This window comes from Pelodiscus sinensis, chromosome 32 (genome assembly GCF_049634645.1).
Source record: "Pelodiscus sinensis isolate JC-2024 chromosome 32, ASM4963464v1, whole genome shotgun sequence".
NCBI lineage: Eukaryota > Metazoa > Chordata > Testudines > Trionychidae > Pelodiscus > Pelodiscus sinensis.
In genome coordinates, this window is record NC_134742.1 from 10,419,852 (window position 1) to 10,446,816 (window position 26,965).

General features: G+C 51.1%; 3 protein-coding genes across 7 annotated transcripts in view; 1 reads left to right on the forward strand and 2 right to left on the reverse strand.

Annotated features, from left to right (window-relative positions):
* The window catches only part of LOC102462223 (uncharacterized), a 48,348-nt gene extending 27,617 nt beyond the window's left edge, over positions 1–20,731 (reverse strand). The window contains exon 1 of the mRNA XM_075913893.1: positions 20,593–20,731. Within this exon, the coding sequence (XP_075770008.1) occupies positions 20,593–20,616 (24 nt within the window). The 5' untranslated portion in view covers positions 20,617–20,731. The remainder of the gene's footprint in view (positions 1–20,592) is intronic.
* Positions 1,835–9,657, forward strand: LOC102445850 (uncharacterized). Of its 4 annotated transcripts, none has more exons than XM_025190156.2 (5): positions 1,835–1,973; positions 2,436–2,523; positions 2,982–3,108; positions 5,635–5,736; positions 6,442–9,657. In XM_025190156.2, the coding sequence occupies exons 2-5, from the start codon at positions 2,500–2,502 to the stop codon at positions 8,559–8,561; spliced, it is 2,373 nt and encodes a 790-aa protein (XP_025045941.2). In that variant the 5' UTR covers positions 1,835–1,973; positions 2,436–2,499; the 3' UTR covers positions 8,562–9,657. The 4 variants fall into 4 exon arrangements, with proteins under 4 accessions (XP_025045941.2, XP_075770006.1, XP_075770007.1 ...); XM_075913891.1 differs by having other exon boundaries at positions 6,445–9,657; XM_075913892.1 differs by lacking the exons at positions 1,835–1,973; positions 2,436–2,523; positions 2,982–3,108 and adding an exon at positions 3,787–4,595 and having other exon boundaries at positions 6,445–9,657.
* LOC142818212 (uncharacterized) lies at positions 15,888–20,733 on the reverse strand. Of its 2 annotated transcripts, none has more exons than XM_006134147.4 (4): positions 20,593–20,733; positions 20,167–20,293; positions 18,640–18,753; positions 15,888–18,323 (listed from the first exon to the last, which is right to left on the reverse strand). In XM_006134147.4, the coding sequence occupies exons 1-4, from the start codon at positions 20,614–20,616 to the stop codon at positions 16,015–16,017; spliced, it is 2,574 nt and encodes an 857-aa protein (XP_006134209.2). In that variant the 5' UTR covers positions 20,617–20,733; the 3' UTR covers positions 15,888–16,014. The 2 variants fall into 2 exon arrangements, with proteins under 2 accessions (XP_006134209.2, XP_006134208.2); XM_006134146.4 differs by having other exon boundaries at positions 15,888–18,326.
* Between the last annotated feature and the right edge of the window lie 6,232 nt (positions 20,734–26,965).

Below are 26,965 nucleotides of genomic sequence, written 5' to 3' on the forward strand. Positions count from 1 at the left end.
CGCAGGAAGCGACTCGCCGCCGCTGCTCGCGGGGACTCTGGGGCCAGGCTCCGGGCCGGATCCCCGAGCCCCGGCGGGGGCTGCTGCGGGGCCCCGGAGCCCGGGCTGCAGCCGGGAGGGGGAATCTCCGGCCGGGCCAGTCCCGCTGCTCCCTCCCCAGGAGCCTCTCCCCGGGCAGCGCCCCCAGCCCGGCCAGGCCCAGCCCCTGCCCCAGGGCGGGCAGCGCTTGGGGGGCAGGTAAGAGAGACCCCCCGAGAGCGGCGCCCCGGTGCCCCCGGGCTGCAGGGGGAGGGGTTGGCCCCGGGCTGCTCCCGGCGGAGCTGGCTGCGAGTCCCCGCCCGGGGCAGCTGCCGCCAGCCTGTACAGAGTGTGGGGTGAGCCGGGGCACAGACCCTGCCAGGCAGCGCAGAGGGTAAAACCCAGGAGTAGGGGGGGCAAAAAGGGTGAAAGTTCCCCCATGGGCTGAGCCAGCTGCTGGGGTTGCAAAACTAGAGGGAGGGGGGCAGAGGGGCTTCCCCGCTTGCCCAGGGTCTTGGCTCCCATTGTTCTGACTCGGAGCTCTCCATTCTAAGCCGCATTGTCACTGCGCGGGGGGACGTCATTGTGCCGTCATCCTCCCCCGCAATTCTAGAATTCTAATAAAAAAAACAAACCAAAGGAATTTCTCTGTCCCTGTGTGTCCTGCCTTCCCGGCCTTCTAGCCTCAGGCTTTTCCCGTCCAAAGGATCCGTAGCTCCAGAGGGGTTGGTTGCAGCAGTGATCGCCAGCATTTTAAGCACAAGGTCACTTTTTGAGTGTTAAGTGCGATCTAAGAGCTACCTCAAATATAAATACCGTGGCCCCGCCTCCTTTCCACCCCTTCTCCAAGGCCCCGCCCCTGCTCACTCCAGCCTCCCTCTCTTGCCTAGCCTCACTCGCTTTCATCAGGCTGGGGTAGAGGTTTGGGCTGCAGGCTCTGGTCTTGGATTCAGGGATCTGGACTGTGAGAGCTCTGAGCTGCTCTTGGGACAGGCAGCTGGGCTGCAGGCGTGCTCTGGGCTTGGGCTGTTTGAGGGGGGTTCATGATTGGGGTAGAAGTTTGGGATGTGGGCTCCATCTGGGCCCTGCTTACCTCAGGTGGCTCCTGGTTGGTGATGCAGTGGGGCTAAGGCAGGCTTACCCCTGCCCTGGCCCGCTCCCTAAAGCAGCCAGCAAACTCCCTCCATCCCAAGTCCTCTTGTGCCCCCTCTCTGCTTTGTGGAGAAAGGCTACAAAGTGGCAGGAGGCACCCTGACATCAGCACCCCTCCCGTGCCCTGTCCAGAAAGCAGGAAGCTCCCCGGGGGAGGGGCAGTTCCAAGGCAAAGGGCAGGAGATGAGCGTTAGTGGGGAGGGCAGCTGAAATGCTGGCACTTGATCAGGGGCAGATGACCCATTTTGCAGGACCCCCCCCCCTTTGCCATGGCGCATGCGTGGTGGCGCCACGCACATGCACGGTGGTGCCACGGCACATGCACGGTGGTGCCACGGCACATGCGCGAGGCTTCTTGAAGCACGGGGCCTGGGGCAGCCGCCCCACTCACCCTGCCCTATATCCACCCCTGCCCTTGACAGCCTCTTGGCCAAACCAGTCAGGATCACCTGTCAGAGGCTCCAAGATCTACCAGTCGATCCCGATCGACTGGTTGGTGACCACTGGGTTACAGGGTCACCCATGAGCCACCCCCATTGCACACACCCGGATGTACCTCCTGCTTTTCGGGGACTTCATTTGTCAGCTGCTCTGTTTCCACTTCTCCTTGCCCGTGCTAAGTTCCCAGCCTCTGATGGACGCTGTATTTTGATGCATTTCAGGGCTGCTCTTCGTTCTGCCCAAGGTGCTGATCTGCGCTGCCAAAGTCAAATCATTTTCGGCTTCTGCCTGGCGTTGCTCAGGCAGGGGGACACAGGCCTGGCCTCACCCTTTGTGTTGTCGCAGCGGGATACCTAATGCAGGTGAGTTGCCCCATGGCAAACCCCCCCCCCCTTTTCTTACAGACACCGACTGTGCTGCTGTCTCCCATGTTCAATGGCCCATTATTGTACAAGGGCTGAAAACTCTGGTTCTGCTTGTGTGGCTGCTACTCCAGCTCCATTCCCAGGGACTGCGCCGGTTTGCTCCCATCTATAGGGGCATCATGGAGAGCAAATTAAACCATGTAACACAAGCAGACTTACTCAAAGATGCCCAGCTCCTTCAGGGCAGGGGGTTGGGGGTGAGGGCAAGAGCCGGGTGATGAGAGGGGGCTAGAGGGTCACACGACAGTACAGGCAGAATCCTCCTTAGTGGTTCCTTTGATTCTGCTCTTTTTCTGGCATTTGGCTCAGAGATGCTATTTTTGGGAAGGGGAAACAGGGCTGTGACCGGGACCCCAGCCCCTTCTGTAACCTCCCCAATCACCCCTCTCATCCCAACAGGCTGAGGAATCACGTCCACATTTCACTCCAGATCGTCCCATCGGCCAGGGGTCAGGGCCAGGCAATGGCTGTGATGGAGCCAGCTCAGGTAGGGGAATGTCAGGGAACTTCTGGGCAGGTGGGGGAAAACCCGCTGAGTTTCTGAGCAGGCCCATTGGCAGCAGGGAAGGAAGGGACGTTCCCATGTTCTCAAACAGGACACAGTCAACCTGGGCAGAGTTGGGAATATTTTCCAGATGCCCAGGGCTGGAACCTGACCCCACTGGGCAGAGGCTGCTGTGAAATACCAAGGGAAGCTGTCGGGATTCCTGTCCCTGGCTCTGAGCTCAGCTTCCCATCAGCCTGTGGCTAGGAGGGGTGTGGGGAATGAGAAGACCCTGCCATGCCCTGTCTGCTGGGGGCACAAGAAGCTCTCCCCTTCTCCCACCTCCTGGCTGCTCTGAGCAGGGTGATGGGGATCCTGCTTTTCTAGGAGCCGCCCCCGCATGACTAGCAGGATGGTGGCTGGGGCCACAGGCAGTGGGTGAGGGACTCTTGTTGTTGCAGATGCGGGTGACCTTCGAGGAGGTGGCTGTGTATTTCACCCAGGGGCAGGGGGCGCTGCTGGGCCCCGCTCAGAGAGCCCTCTACAGGGACGTCATGCAGGAGAACTACGAGGCGGTGACCTCGCTGGGTAAGGGCGTCCCGGCCCCTCGGGGATTAGGAGCCGTGGGGTCTGCGTGTCCGACACGGGTCAGGTTCTTCCCTGCTCAGAGAAATGAGGGGACTGGGTTACCCAGGGCACAGCTGCCCTGCGAGAGAGACTTGCATCTCTGTTCCCTTTCCAATGGGACACGGTGTCAAAGCCTAATGGACGTGCTGAGCACACGTGTAATACAAGCACACCCAGCGCTGCAGCCGGCCCAAGAATTAGCTCTTTCCAGCTCTGGGGAGCCCTTCTCCAGCCATGTCCCATCTGCTATTTCCAAACCTTCCCCTCTCCACCATGCCAGGCCCTAAATCCCTCCCAGAAGGCAGCCTCCAGAGAGTAGTTATTAACAGTTCACAATCCTGCTGGAAAGGCATAACAAGTGGGGTTCTGAAGCCGTCTGTTTTGGGATCGGTTCTGTTTAATATTGTCATCAATGATGTAGATATCGGCATAGAGAGTACACTTATTCGCTACGTCTACACTGGCATGATTTTCCGGAAATGCTTTTAACGGAAATGTTTTCCGTTAAAAGCATTTTCGGAAAAGCACGTCTAGATTGGCAGGATGCTTTTCTGGAAAAGCACTTTTAGCAGAAAAGTGTCCGTGGCCAATCTAGACGCACTTTTCCGCAAAAAAGCCTCGATCGCCATTTTCGCGATTGGGGCTTTTTTGCGGAAAACACTACTGTGCTGTCTACACTGGCCCTTTTGCGCAAAAGTCGTTCGGAAAAGGACTTTTGCCCGAACGGGAGCAGCATAGTTTTTCCAGAAAAGCACTGATGATTTTACAGTAGATCTTCGGTGCTTTTCCAGAAATTCAAGCGGCCAGTGTAGACAGCTGGCAAGTTTTTCCGGAAAAGCGGCTGATTTTCTGGAAAAACTTGCCAGTCTAGACACAGCCAGTAAGTTTGCAGATGATACCAAGCTGGGAGGGGTTGCGACTGCTTTGGAGGATAGGGTCATAATTCAAAATGATATGGACAAATTGAAGAAATGGTCAGAGGTAAACAGGATGAAGCTTAATAAGGACAAATGCAAAGTGCTCCACTTAGGAAGGAACAATCAGTTTCACACATACAGAATGGGAAGCGACTGTCTAGGAAGGAGCATGGCAGAAAGAGATGTAGTGGTTATAGTGGATCACAAGCTAAATATGAGTCAACAGTGTGACACTGTTGTAAAAAAAGCCAACATGATTCTAGGATGCATTAACAGGAGTGTTGTGAGCAAGACACAAGAAGTCATTCTTCCACTCTACCCTGCACTGATTAGGCCTCAGTTGGAGTATTGTGTTCAGTTCTGGGCGCCGCATTTCAAGAAAGATGTGGAGAAATTGGAGAAGGTCCAGAGAAGAGCAACAAGAATGATGAAAGGTCTAGAGAACATAACTTATGAAGGAAGACTGAAAGAATTGGGCTTGTTTAGTTTGGAAAAGAGAAGACTGAGAGGGGACATGAGAGCAGTTTTCAGGTATCTAACAGGGTGTCACAAGGACGAGGGAGAAAACTTGTTCATCTTGGCCTCTGAGGATAGAACAAGAAGCAATGGGCTTAAACTGCAGCAAGGGAGGTTTCGGTTGGACATTAGGAAAAAGTCCTAATCTCAGGGTGGTTAAACATTGGAATAAATTACCCAGGGAGGTTGTGGAATCTCCATCTCTGGAGATATTTAAGAGCAGGTTAAATAAATATCTATCAGGGATGGTCTAGACAGTGCTGGGTCCTGCCGTGAGGGCAGAGGACTGGACTCGATGACCTCTTGAGGTCCCTTCCAGTGCTAGTATTCTATGATTCTCCCTCCCATGGGTCCTACCCCCTGGCTGTGTCCACACTCTGGGGTCCTCACTCCTCTCTGAGCTGCATGGCCAGTGAGGTAGCTCAGGTGGAACCCTGCTGGCTCCCTGGCTGCTCCATCTCACTATTTCTCTCTCTAGGCAGCAAGTCCTTCTCCCTCTGGAGTCCAAGAGAGACTTGAGTGCCCCCAGTTTTATATCCCTCAGCCAGGCCCTGATTGGCTGCCTCAAGCCTTCTCCCAATTGGTTCCTGCCACAGCCCTCTCCAAGGCCTGTTTTAACCCCTTGTTAGCCAGTGCAGGGGGAGAGGTCTCCGTCTCCTCACACCTCCCCACCCTTCCTACTTTCAAGGGGCAGAAGTGAGTCATTATTCTGCCACACACAGAATCCTTACATACCTCGCTTCTTGGGACTACCTCCACCTGTGGGAAGAGCTCTGGGCTCTGCAGATTTATAAACAAGCAGGGGTTTAACTGCAGAGCTATGTGAGCCCCCGCATACTGGCCAGCTCCGGGGAATGCCTAGCGAGGGTGTAAAAATCCCACGTCTCTCCAAAGCTATTTGCCTCTCCCTCGAGGACCATGTTCCCGTCCTCTTGAAATGTGCATTCCCCAGCAGAGCCCGGGGATAGCTTCCACTCACGGAATGTCCCTTGGGACAGATGTTCTCCCCACCCTTCGTGTTTCCTGATCTGCTCTGCTTTCACTCCCTGCGCAGGGTTTCCCGTTCCCAAACCTGAGCTGATCGCCCGGCTGGAACGAGGGGAAGAGCCCTGGGTGCTCGACGAGGAAGGAGAGATCCCAAGAGGCACCCGCACAGGTGAGGACTGACACAGAAACCCGCTGGGGAATGAAGGGAAAACTTGAAAATCCCCAAAATGTGGTGTAAGTATGTTCCGTGAAATCTGCTTCCCCATACTCGCTGGCTACGTCTACACTGGCCCCTTTTCCGGAAGGGGCATGTAAATTTCACTAGTCGTCGTAGGGAAATCCGCGGGGGATTTAAATATCCCCCGCGGCATTTAAATAAAAATGTCCGCCGCTTTTTTCCGGCTTTTAAAAAAGCCGGAAAAGAGCGTCTAGACTGGCCCCGATCCTCCGGAAAAAGTGCCCTTTTCCGGAGGCTCTTATTCCTACTTCAAAGGGCACTTTTTCCGGAGGATCGGGGCCAGTCTAGACGCTCTTTTCCGGCTTTTTTAAAAGCCGGAAAAAAGCGGCGGACATTTTTATTTAAATGCCGCGGGGGATATTTAAATCCCCCGCGGATTTCCCTACGACGACTAGTGAAATTTACATGCCCCTTCCGGAAAAGGGGCCAGTGTAGACGTAGCCAGTGTAAGGCTGTAATCAGCAGATAGCATGCACAGTGGCAGGAGTTTCCTTCCTTGTGTGTGCTTCTGTGGGAAGTGAAGACGGAATCCCACTGCTCGTCCTGTGCAATTTCAGTGTGTTGGGTTTTCCCTGGGTGCTGTTCCTCTTTCTCCCCAGCTCAGTGACTTCTGCCTGGATTGTCTCTCTCTCCCAGCAGGTGATGAGACAGCGAGTGTGAAGGAGGAAGAGAATTCCCATCGGGAAGTTCTAGTGGAAATGGAATCACAGGGGACCTCTGTGGGACGAGCTAAAGGGAATTTTTCTCTCTGCTGGGAACAAGGAGAAGCCTTTTTGAACTGGCCCAGCTCAGAGAGGCTGCCGGGAAACTACTCAGAGAGGCAAGTGGATGAATCTATTAAATGTGAGGGAGGAGACAAGGATCCCACGGCCCAGCACATAAATGCCAAGGGAGAGAAACCCTTCCAGTGTCTGCAGTGTGGGAAAGGCTTCATTCTAAGATTACAGCTTGTGACACCCGGGACAATCCCTTCCGGAGAGAAACTCCTTCAATGCTTGGACCATGAAGAAAGCTTCAATAACTGCTCAGACTTCAATAGCCATGGGAAAAGCCACATAGGAGACAAACCCTGCCAATGCCTGGACTGTGAAAACAGTTTCAATTGGAAGTCGACAGCACTTACACATCAGAAAAGCCCCATAAGAGAGAGACCCTATAAGTGCTTAGAGTGTGGGAAAAGTTTCCGATGGAGGTCAGACCTTGTTAGACATCAAGCAATCCATGGAGGAGAGAGACCCTATCAGTGCGTGGACTGTGGGAAAAGTTTCAGATGGAGGTCAGATCTTGTTAGGCATCTGGTAATCCACACAGGAGAGAGACCTTACAAATGCTTGCACTGTGAGAAAACTTTCAAGGAAAAGTCAGCTCTTCAGAAACATCAGGCAATCCACACGGGAGAGAAACCCCACAGATGCTTAGTGTGTGGGAAAAATTTCGTTCGGAGGTCAGTCCTTGTTTTACATCAGAGAGTCCACACAGGAGAGAGACCCTATAAGTGCTTGGACTGTGGGAAAAGTTTCAGATGGAGGTCAGACCTTGTTAGACATCAGGTAATCCACACAGGAGAGAGACCCTACAAGTGCTTGTACTGTGAGAAACATTTCAAGGAAAAGATAGCCCTTGACAAACATCAGGCAATGCACACTGAAGAGAGACCCCACAAATGCTTAGTCTGTGGGAAAAGTTTCATACAGAGGTCAGTCCTTGTTTCACATCAGGCAGTCCACACAGGAGAGAGACCCCACAAGTGCGTGGAATGTGGGAAAAGTTTCATGCAGAAGTCAGACCTTGTTAGACATCAGAGAACCCACACAGGGGAGAAACCCCATAAGTGTTTGGAATGTGGAAAAAGTTTCATGCAGAGGTCAGACCTTGTTAGACATCAGAGAATCCACAGTAGAGCGAGCACCCATAAATACTTGGACTGTGCAAAGAGTTCCATACAGGGATCATGTCTAATAAATCATCAGAACACCCATACTGCAGAGAGACCACACAAGTATGTGGACTGTGGGAAAAGTCACATACAGAGTTCAGACCTCAATAAACATCAGGTAATCCATACAGCAGAGAGACCCCATAAGTGTTTGCAATGTGGAAAATGTTTCACACAGAAATCAGGTCTTAAAAATCATCAAAGCATGCACACTGGGGAGAGACTCCATAAGTGCTTGGACTGCGGGAAGAGTTTTATGTGGAGGTCTGAACTAGTTAGACATCTGGCAGTCCACACAGGAGAAAGATTCCACAAATGTTTAGACTGTGGGAAAAGTTTCATGTCACGCTCAGACCTTGTTAGACATCAGAGAATCCACACAGGAGAGAAACCCCATAAGTGCTTAGACTGTGGGAAAAGTTTCACACAGAGATCAGCTCTTATAAATCATCAGACACTCCACACAGGGGAGCGACCCCACAAGTGCTTGTACTGTGAGAAAAATTTCAGGGTAAAGTCCGCCCTTGACAAACATCAGGCAAACCACACAGGAGAGAGACCCCATAAGTGCTTAGTCTGTGGGAAAAGTTTCATATGGAGGTCGGAACTTGTTAGCCATCAGATATTGCACACAAGAAGAAGACCCCATAAGTGCTTTAAATGTAGAAAAAGTTTCATGCGGAGGTCAGACCTTGTTAGGCATCAGAGAATCCACACGGGACGGAAACCCCATAAATGCATGGACTGTGGGAAATGTTTCATACAGAAGTCAGACCTCCTTGTACATGGAAGAATCCACCAAGGATCAAAAATTCCGTGACAATTCCCAAGAAAGGGGTCAGCAATTTGCAGACTGATTGACTCTGATTCATCCTTAGAGACATGTTAGAAATGTGTGTAAATGGTAATTAGGTTCCAGTCCACATTAGATAAGCTAGAGCTTTAAAATGTAAACTTTTGGGCTACGTCTACACTGGCACCCTTTTCCGGAAATGCTTAAAACGGAACAGTTTTCCGTTATAAGTATTTCCGGAAAAAGAGCGTCTCCATTGGCAGGATGCTTTTCCGGAAAAGCCCTTTTTCCAGAAAAGCGTCCATGGCCAATGTAGACGCACTTTTCCGGAAAAAAGCCCCGATCGTCATTTTTGCAATCGGGGCTTTTTTGCGGAAAAGACTACTGTGCTGTCTACACTGGCCCTTTTCCGGAACAGTTTTCCCGAAAAAGGACTTTTGCCCGAGCGGGAGCAGCATAGTTTTTCCAGAAAAGCAGCTGATTTCTTACAGTGGATCGTCATTGCTTTTCCAGAAAAGCAAGCGGCCAGTGTAGACAGCTCGCAGCTTATTCCGGAAAAGCAGCTGCTTTTCCGGAATAAGTGGCCCAGTGTAGACACAGCCTTGTTGTGAAAAAATGGGAAGAAGATAGTAAGACAGGTTGCACGTCTATAAACTGGAAGTGCCGAACCACAGATGTTCCAGAACACTGCAAGGGATTGGAAGGCCTGGGAGCCTGGTGTGATGGATTTGGGGGGCGGGGGAAGGAAGGACGGCCCACAGCGTCCTCAGCTGGACTGCAGGAGTGGGCGAAGTTAACAGGGAAGCCCGGTGGCAGAGCAGTGTAGGGGATGGGCCAGCTGTGCGGATAAAGGGAAGCAAAAATGACCTACCCTGGTCCAGGAAAATTCCTCATCTGGAACCAGTGAGGTCCAAGGGTGCCGGACCAGAGAGGTCCACCCTGTAGTCTGTGTTGACTTACATCTTGTTAGAGTTTAACGCTGTTCCTGTCTAGGGCTGTATTCTCTTCATCCAGAGATCAGAAGGAAACCGTTAACACCTAGAATAACCAGACTATTGACCCAGCGTTGCTTGGATCCTTCATTCATTTTTGTTATTTGGAAAATAAAATGAAAATGTCCATGCTTCAGGTAAATCTTTGCTTTGGAGTGGGGCTGGGGATGCGGGTATCATAACATAAGAATGGCCATACTGCGTCAGACCAAAGGTCCATCCAACCCAGTGTCCTGTCTGCCGACAGTCGCCAATGCCAGGTGCCCCAGAGGAAGTGGACCGAACAGGTAATGATCAAGCGATCTTTTTCCTGCCATCCATCTCTACCCTTTTACAAACAGAGGCTAGGGACCCCATTCCTTACCCATCCTGGCTAATAGCCATTAATGGGCTTAACCACCATGAATTTCTCTAGTTCTCTTCTAAATCCTGTTACAGTCCCAGCCTTCACAACCTCCTCCAGCAAGGAGTTCCACAGGTTGACTGTGTGCTAGGTAAGAAGAGCATCCTTTTATTTGTTTTAAACCTGCTTCCCAGCAGTCTGCATCCCCCTCTCATCACAGCCACTTGGAGCCAGGTAAGAAACGCCTCTCCAATGCTGCTGCAGCTCCAACAGGCACAGCTTTGGGAGAGGGGCATGTCCCCTGGCTGGGGCAGATCCAGGTTCCTCTGCCTCTTTTGCTCCCCAGAAAGAGTGAGGAATGCAGTAATAGTGCACTTGCCCCTCGCTCCCTGAAAAAGGGGGAATAGCCAACAAAGTTCCTGTACGAATGTAATACTGCCTCCAGTCAGCCCCTTTCATCTGCCTGCTGATTCTGTCTCTTTTCTGTATGGTTTGATGAGACGCAATCCCATTCCAGGCACATCCCATTGTCCGGGCACAACCAAACCCCGACCTTGCTTTGAGTTGTGATAAGAAGCTGCCTGCTCCTAGTTCTTACCCATTAGGAGGAGTTCTTGAACAGACAGATGTGTATGCAAGGCAGCACACAGGGGAGATGAGAAGAGCCACTCCCCCCGGCTTTTCACTGGACTTGCAAAATCAACTTTGGGTTACACCTGGATTACCCCAAACTATAAAAGTGTTCATGAAGACATCAAAGGCCTGCTGATGTATAGGGCTGCGGAGAAGGTCTGGACTTGCGTGTGGCTGCCCTGAAGTCAGGTTTGGGGGGGAGACATCTTTCGGGTCGGGGGCCACTGATCACAGAAGAATCAATTGGGGCCTCGCATCTCACTGACTTGGCCCTCAACCGAGAAGGGGAAAGACCCTCCCCACATTTCCTCCCCCACCAGTGCCTAAGGGGGCCCAGGCTAGTACAATTTGTGCGCTCCAGCCCCACAGTGGAGGGGGCTAGAGCACCAGTGCAGGCTCCCCAAAGGTAGGGAGAACCGTGAGCCAGTTCCAGGGCAAGCTGGAGGCCACATCTGGCCCCCGGGCCTTAAGTTTCCCACTGCTGGTTTCCTATAGCCCCCAACTTAAACCCGTCCAACACATTATCAATAAACTACAACCTATACTGGAACAGGATACTACCCTCCGAGAGGCTCTGGGAGACAGACCCATAGTCTCCTATAGACAACCACCTAACCTCAGGATGATTCTTACCTACAACCACAGGACATACCACACAAATACCAACCCTGGTATCTTCCCTTGCAACGCACCCCGGTGCCAGCTTTGTCCACATATTTATTCTGCTGACACCAATATTGGACCTAACCATGCCTATTACAAGATCAAGAACACATATTCCTGTTCATCAAGAAATATACTCTATGGCTACGTCTAGACTGGCCCCTAATTCCGGAAAAGTCATGCAAAGCAGGTAAGTCAGAATAGGGAAATCCGCGGGGGATTTAAATAAACATGTCCGTCGCTTTTTTTCCGACTTGGGGAAAAGCCGGAAAAAAGTGTCTAGACTGGCGTGATCCTCCGGAATAAAGCCCTTTTCCGGAGGATCTCTTATTCCTACTTGAAAGGGCTTTATTCCGGAGGATCGCGCCAGTCTAGACGCTTTTTTCTGGCTTTTCCCCAAGCCGGAAAAAAAGCGGCGGACATGTTTATTTAAATCCCGCGGGGGATATTTAAATCCCCCGTGGATTTCCCTATTCTGACTTACCTGCTTTGCATGACTTTTCCGGAATTAGGGGCCAGTCTAGACGTAGCCTATGGCTGTGTCTACACTGGCAAGTTATTCTGGAAAATCAGCTGCTTTTCCGGAAAAACTTGCCAACTGTCTACACTGGCCGCTTGAATTTCCGGAAAAGCACTGACGATCTAATGTAAAATCATCAGTGCTTTTCCAGAAAAGCTATGCTGCTCCCGTTCGGGCAAAAGTCTTTTTCCGGAAAACTGTTCCGAAAAAGGGCCAGTGTAGACAGCACAGTACTGTTTTCCGCAAAAAAGCCCCGATCGGGGCTTTTTTGCGGAAAAGCGCGTCTAGATTGGCCACGGACGCTTTTCCGGAAAAAGTGCTTTTCCAGAAAAGCATCCTGCCAATCTAGACGTGCTTTTCCGAAAATGCTTTTAATGGAAAACTTTTCCGTTAAAAGCATTTCCGGAAAATCATGCCAGTGTAGACGTAGCCGAAGCTATCATGTGCCTAAAGTGTCCGTCTGCTTATGTACATTGGACAAACTTCTCAGACACTTCGCCAAAGAATCAATGCCCACAAAACAGACATAAGACTCTCACCTGACACTGCTGCCTCCTTATCAGTTTTCAAACTGGCTCCCCTTGTGGACCATGCTGCCTCTGATACAGTGGCACCAGCCCCGCCCCCATGGACCATAGAATAGTCAACTAACTAGTCAACAATGTTCAGTGGCTTGAGCATTGGCCTGTTCAACCCAGGGTTGTGAGTTCAATCCCTGAGGGGCCCATTTAGGGATCTGGGGCGTAATGGTCCTTGGTCCTACTGTGATTCGATTACCTTTCAAGGTCCCTTCCAGTTTTATGAGATAGTATATCTCCATATAACCAATAAAAATTCACGAGGTTACTCGACTATTCAATTAACCGATATTTAACATCCCTAGCTGAGATCTAACCTAGTCAGTAGACTGCGGATCCCTCCCTTTAGATGCCCAAAAGCACCTTCTCCCACCATTCTGTACTTGCTCAGCCAGTAATTGAACTGCTCCTTTTTGCAGTCCAGGCTGCCCATGTATGGCTTCATGAGCCACAGGAGCAAGGTGTAGGCTGGGTCTCCAAGGACCACTATTGGCATGTCAATGCCCCCAATGTTAATCTTCTAATCTGGGGAGAACATTCCAGCTGGCCACTTTTTGAACAGAACAGGATTCCTAAAGATGCCTGCACCTTTTCCCAATCTTCCCACTTTGATGTCGGTGAAACTACCCTTGTGATCCACCAGCCCCTGGAGCAGCATGGAGAAATACCCCTCGCGGTTTATGTATTCTTTCACAAGATGGTCAGGTGCCAAGATAGAGATGTGAATTACATCTATCACCCCACAACTGTTAGGGAACCCCAGGATGGCAAAGCTCTCCATTAGGTCCTCAAACTTTCCCAGAGTTACTACCCCCTGTAGCAGAAGGGTATTAATGATCTTGGTCACTTGGCTCACAACTGTACAGTTCTCTAATCTGAACTGATTCCCAACTAAGTGGTAGCAGTCTGGTGCTGCAAGCTTTCAGAGTACAATTGCTATACACTTCTCCACTGTCAGAGCATGTCTCATTTTGATATTCTGGTGAGGCCACATCTGGAGTATTGTGTCCAGTTCTGGGCCCCCCCACAGGGAGGATGTGGATGCATTGGAGAGGGTCCAGCAGAGGGCGACCAAAATGATTAGGGGGCTGAAGCACATGACTTACGAGGAGAGACTGAGGGATTTGGGTTTGTTTAGTCTGCAGAAGAGAAGAGTGTGGGGGGATTTGATAGCAGCCTTCAACTTCCTGAAGGGAGGTTCCAAAGAGGATGGAGAGAGGCTGTTCTCAGTAGTGAGGGATGGCAGAACAAGGAGCAGTGGTCTCAAGTTACAGTGAGAGAGGTCTAGGTGGGATATTAGGAAAAACTATTTCATTAGGAGGGTGGTGAAGCACTGGAATGGGTTACCTAGGAAGGTGGTGGAATCTCCTTCCATAGAGGTTTTCAAGTCTCGGCTTGACAAAGCCCTGGCTGGGTTGATTTAGTTGGGATTGGTCCTGCCTTGGGCAGGGGGCTGGACTTGATGACTTCCTGAGGTCTCTTCTAGCTCTATGATTCTTGCACAGCAGGGCGGGGAAAAGCAATTTTCAAACTTCCATGAAAGTGGCCTTACACATACGGAAGTTTTGCAGCCACTGCGGATCATCCCATACCTACATCACAATGTGGTCTAGTTTTAAAAGAGAACTAGATAAATTCATGGAGGTTAAGTCCATTAGTGGCTATTAGCCAGGATGGGTAAGGAATGGTGTCCCTAGCCTCTGTTTGTCAGAGTGGAGATGGATGGCAGGAGAGAGATCACTTGATCATTACCTGTTCGGTTCACACCCTCTGGGGCACCTGGTATTGGCCACTGTCGGCAGACAAGATACTGGGCTGGATGGACCTTTGGTCTGACCCAGTATATGTTCTTAGTCTCTGCTTGTCTGATGGTACCAGCCCCAGAGTTACTCAAGGAGCTGACTGAGGAGATAGCTGAGCCATGAGAGATTATCTCTGAAAAGTCATTGAAGATGGAAGAGATTCCAGAAGTCTGGAATAGGACAAGTATAATGCCAGTCAACGAAAAGGGAAACAAGGATGACTCAGAAAATTACAGACTAGTCAGTTGAACTTGTCTTCCCAGAAAAATAATGGAGGAAACAATTAAACAGTCAGTTTGTGAACATCAAGAAGATGATAAGGGGATAAGTAAGAGTCAACACGGCTTTGTCAAGAACAGTATCAAAGCAGCTTGATAGCTTTCTTTCCCAGGGTAACAAGCCTTGTGGATGGGGTGAAGCAGTAACGTGGTACATCTTGACTTTATTAAAACTTTTCATACTGTCCCACATGACTTTCTCCTAAACAAATTAGGGAAATCCAGCCTAGATAGAACTACTATTGGAGGGGTGCATAACTGGTTAGAAAACCGTTCCCAGAGCTGGAAGAGCGTAATGAATGGGGTATCCAAAGGTTTCAAGTTCTGTGTCTAGTTATGGTCATCAATGTTTTAGATAATGGCTAGAGACTACATTTGTAAAGTTTGTGGACGATACCCACCTGCTAGAGTTTGCAAGTGCTTTGGAAGATAGGATTACAATTCAACAGGATCTGGACAAACTAGAAAAATGCTCTGAAGTAAACAGGATGGAATTAAATGACGATAAATGCAACTCCACTTAGGAAGGAACAATCAGTTGCACGCATACCAAATGGGAAAAGACTGCCAAGGAAGGAGCACTGAATAAAAGCTAAATAGGAGTGAACATTGACTGTGTTCAGATCTAGGTGCCACAATTCAGAAAACAATGAGAACCAAGTGGATAAAGTCCAGAGAAGAACAACATAAGAACATAAGAACGGCCGTACTGGGTCAGACCAAAGGTCCATCTAGCCCAGTATCCTGTCTACCAACAGTGGCCAGCACCAGGTGCCCCAGAGAGGGTGGACCGAAGACAATGATCAAGCGATTTGTCTCCTGCCATCCCTCTCCAGCCTCTGACAGAGGCCAAGGACACCATTTTATCCCCTGGCTAATAGCCTTTTATGGACCTAACCTCCATGAATTTATCCAGCTTCTCTTTAAACTCTATTATAGTCCTAGCCTTCACAGCCTCCTCTGGCAAGGAGTTCCACAGGTTGACAACACGCTGTGTGAAGAAGAACTTTCTTTTATTAGTTTTAAACCTGCTACCCATGAATTTCATTTGGTGTCCTCTAGTTCTTCTATTATGGGAACTAATAAATAACTTTTCTTTATCAGCCCTCTCCACACCACATAATTAATTAAAGGTCTAGAACACAGGACCTATGAAGGAAGATTGAAAAAAAAAACAGTTTGTGTAATCTGAAAAGAGAAGACACACAATAAGAATTTTCAAGTACATAAAAGATTCTTCCCAGGAGGAGGGAAAACAATTATTTTTAAGAAATGGGCTTAAATTCCAGCAAGGAAGATTTAGGTAGCACAATAGGAAAAAACACCTGTCACAGTTGTTTAGCACTGGAATAAATTCCACAGGGAGGCTGTGGAATCTCAATCACAGGACATTTTTAAGAGCAGATTAGAGAAATACCTGTCAGGGATGGTCTAGAAAATACTTAGTCCTGCCATGAGTGTAGGGGACTGGACTAGATGACTGTAGATGATCCTTCTAATGCGAGGATTTCATGACTTTGTGGCAGGCTAACAAATGAGCAAAGTTACCGTCTTTTTCCAATTTATTAAACATGCAATTTTGTATGTAAATAATTTAACTCATCTAATGTGGAATGACACTAATTTCCATTTACATACTTAGGAAACATAATTTTAATGGTTAAATGTGGTTCAATTAATCCGTTCTGCCTGTGTGCCCAGAAGTTTAGACCCTGCGTGGATTCTCCCATGTTTCATGAGGTGCGATCTCTGGGTGAAACATTTCCCACAGTCCAAGCACTTATAGGGTCTCTCTCCTGTGTGGATTCTCTGATGTATAACAAGCGCTGATCTATTTCTGAAAGTTTTCTCACAGTCCACGCACTTATTGGGTCTCTCATCTGTGTGGACTCTCTGATGTTTAACAAGGTCTGATCTCTGTCTGAAATCTTTCCCACAGTCCACACACTTATGAGGTCTCTCTCCAGTATGGATTGACTGATGTTTAACAAGGTCTGATCTCCATCTGAAATCTTTCCCACAGTCCACACACTTATGGGGTTTCTTTCCTGTGTGTTTTGCCTGATGTTTAACAAGATCTGACCTCCGTATGAAACTTTTCCCACACTCTAAGCACTTATGAGGTCTCTCTCCTGTGTGGATTGCTCCATGTTTAACAAGGTCAGACCTCCCAATGAAACTTTTTCCACAGGATAAGCACTTGTGGGGTCTCTCTCCTGTGTGGATTTTCTGATGTAAAATAAGGCGTGATCGCTGTTTGAAACTTTTTCCACAGTCCACACAATTATGGGGTCGCCCTGTTGTGTGGATTGCTTGATGTTTAATAAGTTCTGACCAACATATGAAAGCTTTCCCACACTCCAAGCACTTATGGGGTCTCTCTCCCGTGTGAATTGCCTGATGTTTAACAAGGTCAGGTTTCTGTATAAAACTTTTCCCACAGTCCAAGCACTTATGAGGTCTCTCTACTGCGTGGATTGCCTGGTGTTTAACAAGGTCAGGCCTCCCATTGAAACCTTTTCCACAATATACACACTTGTGGGGTCTCTCTCCTATGTGAACTGCCTCATGTTTAACAAGGACTGACTTCCGTATGAAACTTTTCCCACAGTGTAAGCACTTATGAGGCCTTTCTCCTGTGTGGATTTTCTGATGTAAAACATGATCTGACCTGCGCATGAAAGATTTCCCACAGATTAAGCACTTATAGGGCCTCTCTCCTATGTGTGCTTTCCGATGTAAAACAAGCTCTGACCAGTGTATGAAATTTTTTTCACAGACTAAGCACTTACGGGATCTATCCCCTGTATGGATTCTCCCATGTTTATTGAGGTGTGATATCTGTGTGAAAGTTTTACCACAGTCCAAGCATTTATGGGGCCTTTCTCCTGTGTGGATTCTCTGATGTATAATAAAGGCTGATCGATTCCTGAAACTATTCCCACAGACCACGCACTTATGGGGTCTCTCTCCTGTGTGAATTCTCCGGTGTCTAGCAAGATCTGATCTCCATATAAAATCTTTCCCACAATCCACACACTTATGGGGTTTCTCTCCCGTGTGCATTGCCTGATGCTTAACAAGGTCTGACCTCCGTATGAAACTTTTCCCACAGTTTAAGCACTTATGCGGCCTCTCTCCTGTGTGGACTGCCTGATGCTTAACAAGGTCTGACCTGCCAATGAAACTTTTCCCACAGAATAAGCACTTATAGGGTCTCTCTCCTGTGTGGATTCGCTGATGTAAAATAAGGTGTGATGTTTTTCTGAAACTTTTTCCACAGTCCACACAATTGTGGGGTCTCTCTGCTGTGTGGACTGCCTGATGTTTAATAAACTCTGACCAATGTACAAATTTTTCCCCACAGTCTATGCACTTATGAGATCTCTGTCCTGTGTGGATGGCCTGATGTTTAACAAGGTCTGACCGCCGGACAAAACTTTTCAAACAGTCTAAGCACTTATGAGGTCTCTCTTCTGTGTGTCTGACGTGTTGTACATTTAGTGCTGTCTTCCAACTCAGAAGATTCCCATCCTTGTGGCACTGAATGCATTTCTCTGCCGTGTGGCTTCCCCCATCGGTATTAAGGGCAGAGCAGATATTGATGTTTTCCCCACATTCCAAGCCCTGAAGGGGTTTCTCTCCAGCGTGGGTTGTCTGAGGTGTCAGAAGCTGGGATGTCAGAATGGACCCTTTCCCACACTGCAGACAGTGGTAGGACTTCTCTTCATTTAGATTTGTGTTCCGAGCTGTGGGATTCTTGACCCCTTCATCACACAGAATGGATTCATCCACTTTTTCCCGTGGTTGGTTTCCCAGCAGCCTCTCTGGCCTGTACCAATCTCCCCAGGCTTCTTCCCGTTCCAAGCACTGGGAAACATTCCTTTCAGCTCTTCCCACAAAGGTCGCCTGCGGTTCCATCTCCCCAGAAGCTTCCTTTGGTTGGTTCCCCTCTTCATTCTCACTCCCTGTCCCATCACCTGCTGGAAGAGAGAAACAATTCAGGCAGGAGTCACTGAGCAGAGGAGAAAGAGGAACAGCACCAAGGGAAAACCCAGCACACCGACTTTCCACAGACGGAGCACTTGGATTGTCCTTCTGATTCCCGCACAAACACTCGTAGGGAAGAATAGTTGGGAAGGAAACTCCTGCCACTAACAAGACGTGACATCTGCTGACTACAGCCCTGCCCTGCTCTGGGTGAGATGAACAACTGAGGACACTGACTCGCACCATATTCTGGAGAGTCTCAACTTTTTCCTTCATTCCCCAGTTGGTTTCCGTGTCAGTCCTCACCTGTGCAGGTGCCTCTCGGGATCTCTCTCTCCTCCCCGGCCTGGAGGTCGGGCACCCAGGGCTCTTCCCCTCGTTCCAGCCGGGCGATCAGCTCAGGTTTGGGAACGGGAAACCCTGCGCAGGGGGTGAAATCAGAGCAGATCAGGCTGCAGGGAGGGTGGGGAGAGCGTCTGTCCCAAGGGACATTCTGCGTGGGTCTAAACTACACCCCTCTGCCAACAGAGGGATGTAGATTAGGCACATCGCTATTGCAAATGAAGCGGGGATTTAAATACCCCGCGCCTCATTTGAATAGAAATGGCCGCCGTTTTTTGCCACCACGGCACTTTGCCAGCAAAAAGCGGCAGTCTAGATGGGGCTTGGTCGACAAGGAAAGCCTTTTCTGACTGATCCCCGTCTATTTTGTCGCTTTTTGCCGGCAAAGTGCCGCATCGGCAAAAAGCGGTGGCCATTTCTATTCAAATGAAATGCGGGATATTTAAATCCCCGCTTCATTTGCAATAGCGATGTGCCTAATCTACATCCCTCTATCGGAAGAGGGGTGTAGTTTAGACACACCCTCTGTGAGTGGAATCTGTCCCCGTGCACCTGGGGGAATATGGAATCCAAGGAGATGGGAACACGATCTTGGAGTTCTGTTGGGAAAGGCAGACTCCTGCAGAGACTGGAAAATTATTATGCCCTCACATAGGAGTTCCCAGGATCTAGGCAGTCTGGGGCCCTTGCTGACACTCACAGCTCTGCAGTTAAACCCCTGCCTAGTTCTAAACCTCTGGAGCTCGTCCCAAGGAGGGGGATGAACAGGGATTCTGCATGTGAGTGAGCAACAATAGAGAGGATATGACAATGTACAACTTCTGCCCCTTGAAATGCTGGAAATGAGGGGAGGATTTAGCACAGAGGTGGGCAATAATTTTTGATGGGGGGCACTCCAACATTTTGGTAAGAGGTCATCGGCTGAACTTTTCTATAGAGGTGCAAAGTCTGGGATGGAGGCTGAGTGCAGAAGCAGGCTCAGGGTAAGGAACAAGGGTACAGGAGGGGGGTTGGGCTATGAAAGGGAGTCTGGATGAAGGAGGGGGTTCGCAGCGCACGAAACTTCCCCTTAACCCCAGTGCAGAGAGGCAGATGGAGCAGCCAGCTGCTCTGAGTCCAGTGGAGTGGGCCAGATTGAGAGCCATGGTGGGCCAGATCCGGCCCCTGGGCCGTATCTTGCATATTCCTGGTTTAGCACGTGTGCCACCGCAGCGTGTATGGAACATAAGAAGATAAGAGCGGCCAGACTGGGTCAGACCAAAGGTCCATCTAGCCCAGTGTCCTGTCTGCCCACAGTGGCCAATGCCAGAAGCCCCAGCAGGAATGGACAGAAGAGGGAACCATCACGTGAAGATGCAAGTTGCTCTCCCCCGGCAGCTGTGCTCAGGGAACCCATTCCTGTCCAGGCCACCTGAGCAGGGAAGAACCTGACCCGTGTCGGACACGCAGACCCCACGGCTCCTAATCCCCGAGGGGCCAGGACGCCCTTACCCAGCGAGGTCACCGCCTCGTAGTTTTCCTGCATGACGTCCCTGTAGAGGGCTCTCTGAGCGGGGCCCAGCAGCGCCCCCTGCCCCGGGGTGAAATACACAGCCACCTCCTCGAAGGTCACCCGCATCTGCAACCACAAGAGTCCCTCAGGGTTAGAGATCTGCCAGCCACAGGCTGCTACGGGAAGTAGAGCGTTGAGCCGGGGACAAGAATCCCGACGGCCTCTCTTCTTAGGCCCCATCAGCCTCTGGCCAGTGGGGTCAGGCGTGGGTCCTGGGAAGCCCGTCAGTTTTCCCAGCCGTGCCCAGGGGGGGTTGTGTCCTGTGTGAAAAACACTATGCCTCCCCTCCCCGGCCAGAAACACAGCAGGTTCACCCCACCCTGTCTCTTCCCTCCCCCCGCCCAGCAGCTCCCTGAACCCCCTACCTGAGCCGGCTCCATCCCGGCCATTGCCTGGCCCTGGCTCCTGGCAGGTCTGGAGTGAAACGTGGATGTGATTTCTCAGCGTGTCAGGGCGAGAGGGGCAGATGTCAGATGGGCTTCAGGTCCGTTTCACACCCAATTCCTCCCAGGCGCTCTCCCTCCAGAAGGACGCTCGGGACTCTGCTATACCAGGGGGGGAAAAGTTAGTTTGTTACCACCCAAGCCAAGCCTCTTACTGCAGAATTGAACCCACCGGGTAGAGCGTCTGCAATCCCAAAGCCAGAAAAAAGAGCAGAACCAAAAGAGCCACTTGGGGGGGCTTGCCCCACCTTCCACTGTATCCTCCAATAGCTTCTCCCTTCCCCCCAAGCAGGGCGGTCCTTCTGCAGAGCCGGCAAATGGCTTTTCCCTCTCTCAGCTCCTTCAGTCAGGCCTCCCAGGGATGGAGCCGGGCAGGGCCGGGAGCCTCCCTCCTCACTTGTTGCTCCTGCTGCCCCTTCCTGTCCCTCCCCTGCCCTTTTTCATCATCTTCCCTCTCCCAGGGAGCCATGGTGAGCATCCCATGGACACAGGCCTTGGCTTTCAGTAGACAGATCCAGCCACTGCCCTGCTAGCTGGGGTTTGAACCTGGCTGTGTCCATGAGGCAGCAAAGTAGTAGCAGGTTCTGCCTCTGGCTGGGTTGTAGAGCAATGGATGTGCTGGGCGTTTTTACAGTTTCACTGCAAACCATTTAGTTTGGTCATTTTTTGCTCTGATTTGGCAGGGGCTGGGGTAGGCGGTGCTTGAAAAGTGAAGGAGAGCTCAGAAGAAACAGCCAAGCTCTCCAAACCAAGGTTACGTTCAGAAAAGAGGTCGATTTGAGGGCTCTTCAACTTTCTTTCATGCAGGCCGGCCAGGGCTCCCACGCCTCCTTAGTTTCCTCTCCTGCCTGCAGTGGGCCCTCATACCTCTGAGATGTCTCGTTTTTTCCCCTCGGCTATAAAATCTGGAATTTTCTTGGGAGAAACGCATCTCAGCCATTGTCGTCTTGTGTTGAAAAGCCCCATGGAACGCAACTGGGGATATAACCCTGACATGGGCAGGGGGCTGCTCCAGTTCGACCACGCCCACCGCCTATGGGATCCCGATTAAAATATGGTGGAGATTGCCTAGTGCTGGAAGGGACCTTGAAGTCTAGTCCCCTGCCTTCACAGGAGGACCAAGTACTATCCCTGACAAATTTTTGCCCCCAATCCCTAAATGGCCACCACAAGGCTTGAACTCACAACCCTGGGTTTAGCAGGCCACAGCTGATCAGCTGTTTGTCGGCTCAGGGCGACAGCCATGTAAATGTAAATGAAGCCGCGATCATTTAAATTGCGGCTTCATTTGCCTTTGCTGAACAACAAATCTACATGCCTCTGCAGACAGAGGCATGTAGTTTAGACGTACCCTATCTGTCAACAAAGCTTCTGTCGACAAAAGCCTGTAGTCTAGATGTACCCTATAAGTGGCCACACTTGGTCAGACCAAAGGTCCATCTAGCGCAGGCTTCAGTCTTCTGACAGTGGCCAATGCCAGAGCCCCCAGAGGGAGTGAACAGAACAGGGAATTATCAAATTACCTGACACCCATTCCTAGTTTTTGACAAAACAAAGACTAGGGACACCATTCCTACCTACCCTGACTAATAGGCATTGATGGACCTAACCTCCATTAATTTATCTAGCTCTTTTCTGAACTCTGGTAAAGACCTGGCCCTGACAATATCCCCTAGCAAGGAGTTCCACAGGTTGACACTGCGCTGTGTGAAGAAAAACTTTCTTTTGTTCCATTTAAACCTGCTGCCTATTCATTTCATTAGGTGACTCCTACTTCTTATGTTATGGGAACTACCATGGCTTAGGGGCTTAGCATGTCATGACGGGAGCTCTGCTCCTATCTACTGGGGTGCCTCTCCCAACCACTCTGCCTTGCACACCCAGTCTCCTCTGGCTCTCAGTCTCCTTCCAGCCTCTCCTCCTTACATACCGTGTTCCCCTCCCAGAGCCCCCCACTCACATCTTTCCCTCAGCCCCATAACCACCCCCCCTCCATCCCGAATCGCCCCATCCTCCCTTCAGCTCAACCCCTGCCCCCACTCATCCCTGGGCCCCCCTCAGTCCTGCTTTACATGCACCCCGCCTCTCTTCAGCCCCCTCCCATCCGTGTGGCTGCTCCCCCAGCCTAGGGGCTGGCGGCAGCTGCCCCGGGCCCGGGCGGCGACTCGCAGCCAGCTCCGCCGGGAGCAGCCCGGGGGCACCGGGGCGCCGCTCCCGGGGGGTCTCTCTTACCTGCCCCCCAAGCGCTGCCCGCCCTGGGGCAGGGGCTGGGCCGGGCCGGGCTGGGGGCGCTGCCCGGGGAGAGGCTCCTGGGGAGGGAGCAGCGGGACTGGCCCGGCCGGAGATTCCCCCTCCCGGCTGCAGCCCGGGCTCCGGGGCCCCGCAGCAGCCCCCGCCGGGGCTCGGGGATCCGGCCCGGAGCCTGGCCCCAGAGTCCTCGCGAGCAGCGGCGGCGAGTCGCTTCCTGCGGCCGGGCCGGAGCCAGCGATCGCTCCCCCCGCGCCTGCTGCTGCTGCTGGGTCCTAGCGAGACACTCTTCTCCCTGAGCTTTGCCTTGCTGGGTCTGTCCGACACATTGCAAGTCAGCAGAGACCCTGGTGAGCAGCCAGCCCAGGGGGGCTCAGGGCCAAATGCAGGTGGCCAATAATAACTCTCCCTGGTGGCCACTTTGACATTTTCTCCTTCAATAAACGAAATAGCTTTCGGAGAAACCAGTCCCTCAGGCCTCCGCGGGCAGGATCCACCTGCTCGGTGGGCCAGATTTGGCTCGCAGAGGTCCTTCTGCCCACCCCTGCTCTGGAATGTAAGAGAAGTTCAGAGTCTCCTGACCAGAGATGCTGTGGACCAGACACATGCTCTGGTGGTGGCCACATTCCCTCAGTCTCCGGGCAACAATTGGGGTTATCATCCCTGCAAACAACAAAGATGCTCAGAAGACTGAAGACTCCCATGGAGGAGGCTGGCCCAGGTTTAAGGGAGAAACCTGAATATTAAGGACTGCACTATCCAGCGGGGACAGAAAAATTCCTGAACCAAGTGTGACAGCGCCGTCGGGGTTCCCCCGATCCTGCACCCCCGTAGCAGCAAGAACAGCCTCCGCCAGTCGGTAGAATAGAGGCACTTTATTGCTTCTCCAGGATACAGCACAGCATAGACGTGATGGCTACGTCTACACTGGCACCCTTTTCCGGAAATGCTTAAAGCGGAACAGTTTTCTGTTATAAGTATTTCCGGAAAAAGCGCGTCTACATTGGCAGGATGCTTTTCCGGAAAAGCACTTTTTTCTGGAAAAGCGTCCGTGGCCAATGTAGACGCGCTTTTCCAGAAAAAAACCCCGATTGCGAAAATGACGATCGGGGCTTTTTTGCGGAAAAGACTACTGGGCTGCCTACACTGGCCCTTTTCCGGAACAGTTTTCCGGAAAAAGGACTTTTGCCCGAATGGGAGCAGCATTGTTTTTCCAGAAAAACACTGACAATTTTACAGTAGATCGTCATTGATTTCCAGAAAAGCAAGGGGCCAGTGTAGACAGCTGGCAAGTTATTCCGGAAAAGCGGCTGCTTTTCCGGAATAAGTAGCCCAGTGTAGACACAGCTGATGTGTTTACAGAAGTTTGAGCCAGGATACCTCACACCTCTTGACATGGGGTCCCTAGGCCCCTGGATTCCAGCCCTCTCCTTAGACTGGTTCCTTCATGAGTCCAGCCCAAGACTGCCCCTTCCCCCAGCACGCACTTCCTTTGTCCCATCTCTTCCCTTAACCAGTAGAAACAGTTTGGCCACTGTCCTGAGGCCCCTCTTGCTGGGCTGTGCTTACAGACAACCGCCAGTGGGGATCTTCTACAGCCCACTGCCCAAGCACAGCAACCAGTAAGATACTGACACTACATCACAACATGTGGGCGAGTCAGTGAGAATCACACATCACAACACAGGGGGACCCCGGGATACAGAGCAGACAGCACCCCCACTACGCCACACCAAGATGCTGCCCAATATGTCTACACTGTGGTGCTATTTCGGGATACTTCTGGTATCCCGAAAGAGCTATTCTGCGTCTTTTGAACAGGCCTGCTATTTGGAAATATAACAGGTTCACTATTCCGATGTCTCTGTAAACCCCATTCCACGAGGAGTAAGGGACGTTTTGGAATAGACGTTTTGTGCTGTGTAGACAGCACCAAATTACAAAATAAGCTATTTTGAAATGAACTCGAAATAAGCTACCCAATTTGCATCGCTCCAACTGTGTAGCTTATTTCGAGCTAAGGGTGCAGTGTAGACGCATCCTAGCGGGGCTGTGAGTTTAGACCATAATCGCTTTCAATCTATCATTTGGAGCCCATACATTTGTTTTACTATTTCTCCTTGTGGAGTGAATTAGCCGAAAGTGGGCAGTCAGCCTCCTAAGGTTCACTATGGCGGGGGTGGATCCACTTTCGATCAACGAAGTGGAGAACCAATTCACTAATTTGCACTGCTCATCTGTCCTGAACTCATCAACCGTGGTGTCCTCAGTGGAGACAATAGCGATTGTCTTCGCCCCACTCACCCCACACTGCATCCTTCCAACCTGAGCTGTTCCCTGCTCTCGGGGTGTTTTGCTTCTATGACGGGCTCTCAGCGTCTCTCCTGGCTTCTCAGCCCTTTTCTCCCCGTGTGTAGATGCTGCTAGCGCGTGGGAGCTTTGGGACCTGGCAGTGCATCACTGGGCTTTCATCGTCCTGGTGCTGAAACATGACCTGACCTGGGTTCACCAGAGAGGGGGAACCAGCCAATATCCTCTACCGCACTAGGTTGCATTAAATCTTGAACACCCACAGGCAGGGACATTATAGAATCATAGAACTGGACGAGACCTCAGGAGTCATCACGTCCAGCCCCCTGCCCAAGGCAGGACCAATCCCAGCTCAATCAACCCAATCCCAGAGAGGTGCGGGGCCTGGGACAACCCCTTCGTTTCCCCACTTCCTGTCCCTATCATCTCTTCCCTTTTTCTGCGTCAAACTTTTATACAGAGTCAGATGGATTTATCTGAAGTTTTGGTCCCATTGGATCTGTGCACCAGGGTGCTGTGTCAAGTCCCTGTATCTGAGCCTTCCCGGATCTGAGCGTCTTCTCAGGGTCTCGTTACCCTGTTGGGCAGCTGCTACCCCAGCTCTGTGCCTTTGCTGGGAAGAAACCAGAGCTCCTGGCTCAGCAGAACAGGGTGGTAGGGTACCCCACAGGATAGGGAGGTGTGACGTAGTGTGGGTACCTTGCTGGGGATGTGGGCGACCTCTGCTGTCTGTAGCACGACCCAGCAGGGGTGAGTCATTATGCAAAGGGGGCTCCAAACCTGTCTGACCAGCTACCCCCCAGGGAGAGAAACAAAGGAAGGTGGAATGCTGCCCCTGGCTGGGGGGCAGGGCTGGAGGAGAGTTAGTTAGTTTCTGTCTGGGAAGCAGGGGGGAAGGAGCTGGGGAGGGTGCTGGGATTTAGGGGCCCAGCCACCCCCCATCTCAAGAGGGGGGGCACTGAGGCCTCCTAGCCCCAGTTCCTGTAACCGGATTACATCTGTGCTGTGCTGTATCCTGTAGAAGCAATAAACTCCCCCTATCCTACTGGCTGGTGGAGTCTGTTCGTGCCACTTCGGGGGTGCAGGAGACGAGAAAACCCCAACACGCCGTCACAGGAGGTATAATTGGTCAGAGGTATAATCGGTCCATCGGGTGACATCTCAAGGAGATGGATCTCTGTGACCCACCCTGTCATAGAATTATAGAATCCTTGGGCTGAAAGAGACCTCAAGAGGTCATCAAGTCCAGCCCCCTGCCCAAAGCAGGACCAACCCCAACTCAATCACCCCAGCCAGGGCTTATAAACCTCTAGGGATGGAGAGTCCACCACCTCTTAGGTAACTCATTCCAGTGCTTCACCAATAGTTTTTCCTGATATCCAACCTAGACCTCCCCCACTGTAACTTGAGACCATTGCTCCTTGTTCTGCCATCCATCACTACTGAGAACAGCCTCTCTCCATCCTCTTTGGAACCCCCCTTTCTCGTAGTTAAAGGCTCCACTCAAATCCCCCCTCACTCTTCTTCTCTTGTGCAGACTGAACAAGCTCAAATCCCTCAGCCTCTCCTCGTAGGTCATGTGCTCCAGCCCCCTGATCATTTTCGTTGCCCTCTGCTGGACCCTCTCCCATGCGTCCACATCCGTTCTGTAATGAGGGGCCCAGAATTGGACAGAATACTCCAGATGTGGCCTCACCAGTGCCAAATAAAGGGGAATAATCACTTCTCTGGATCTGCT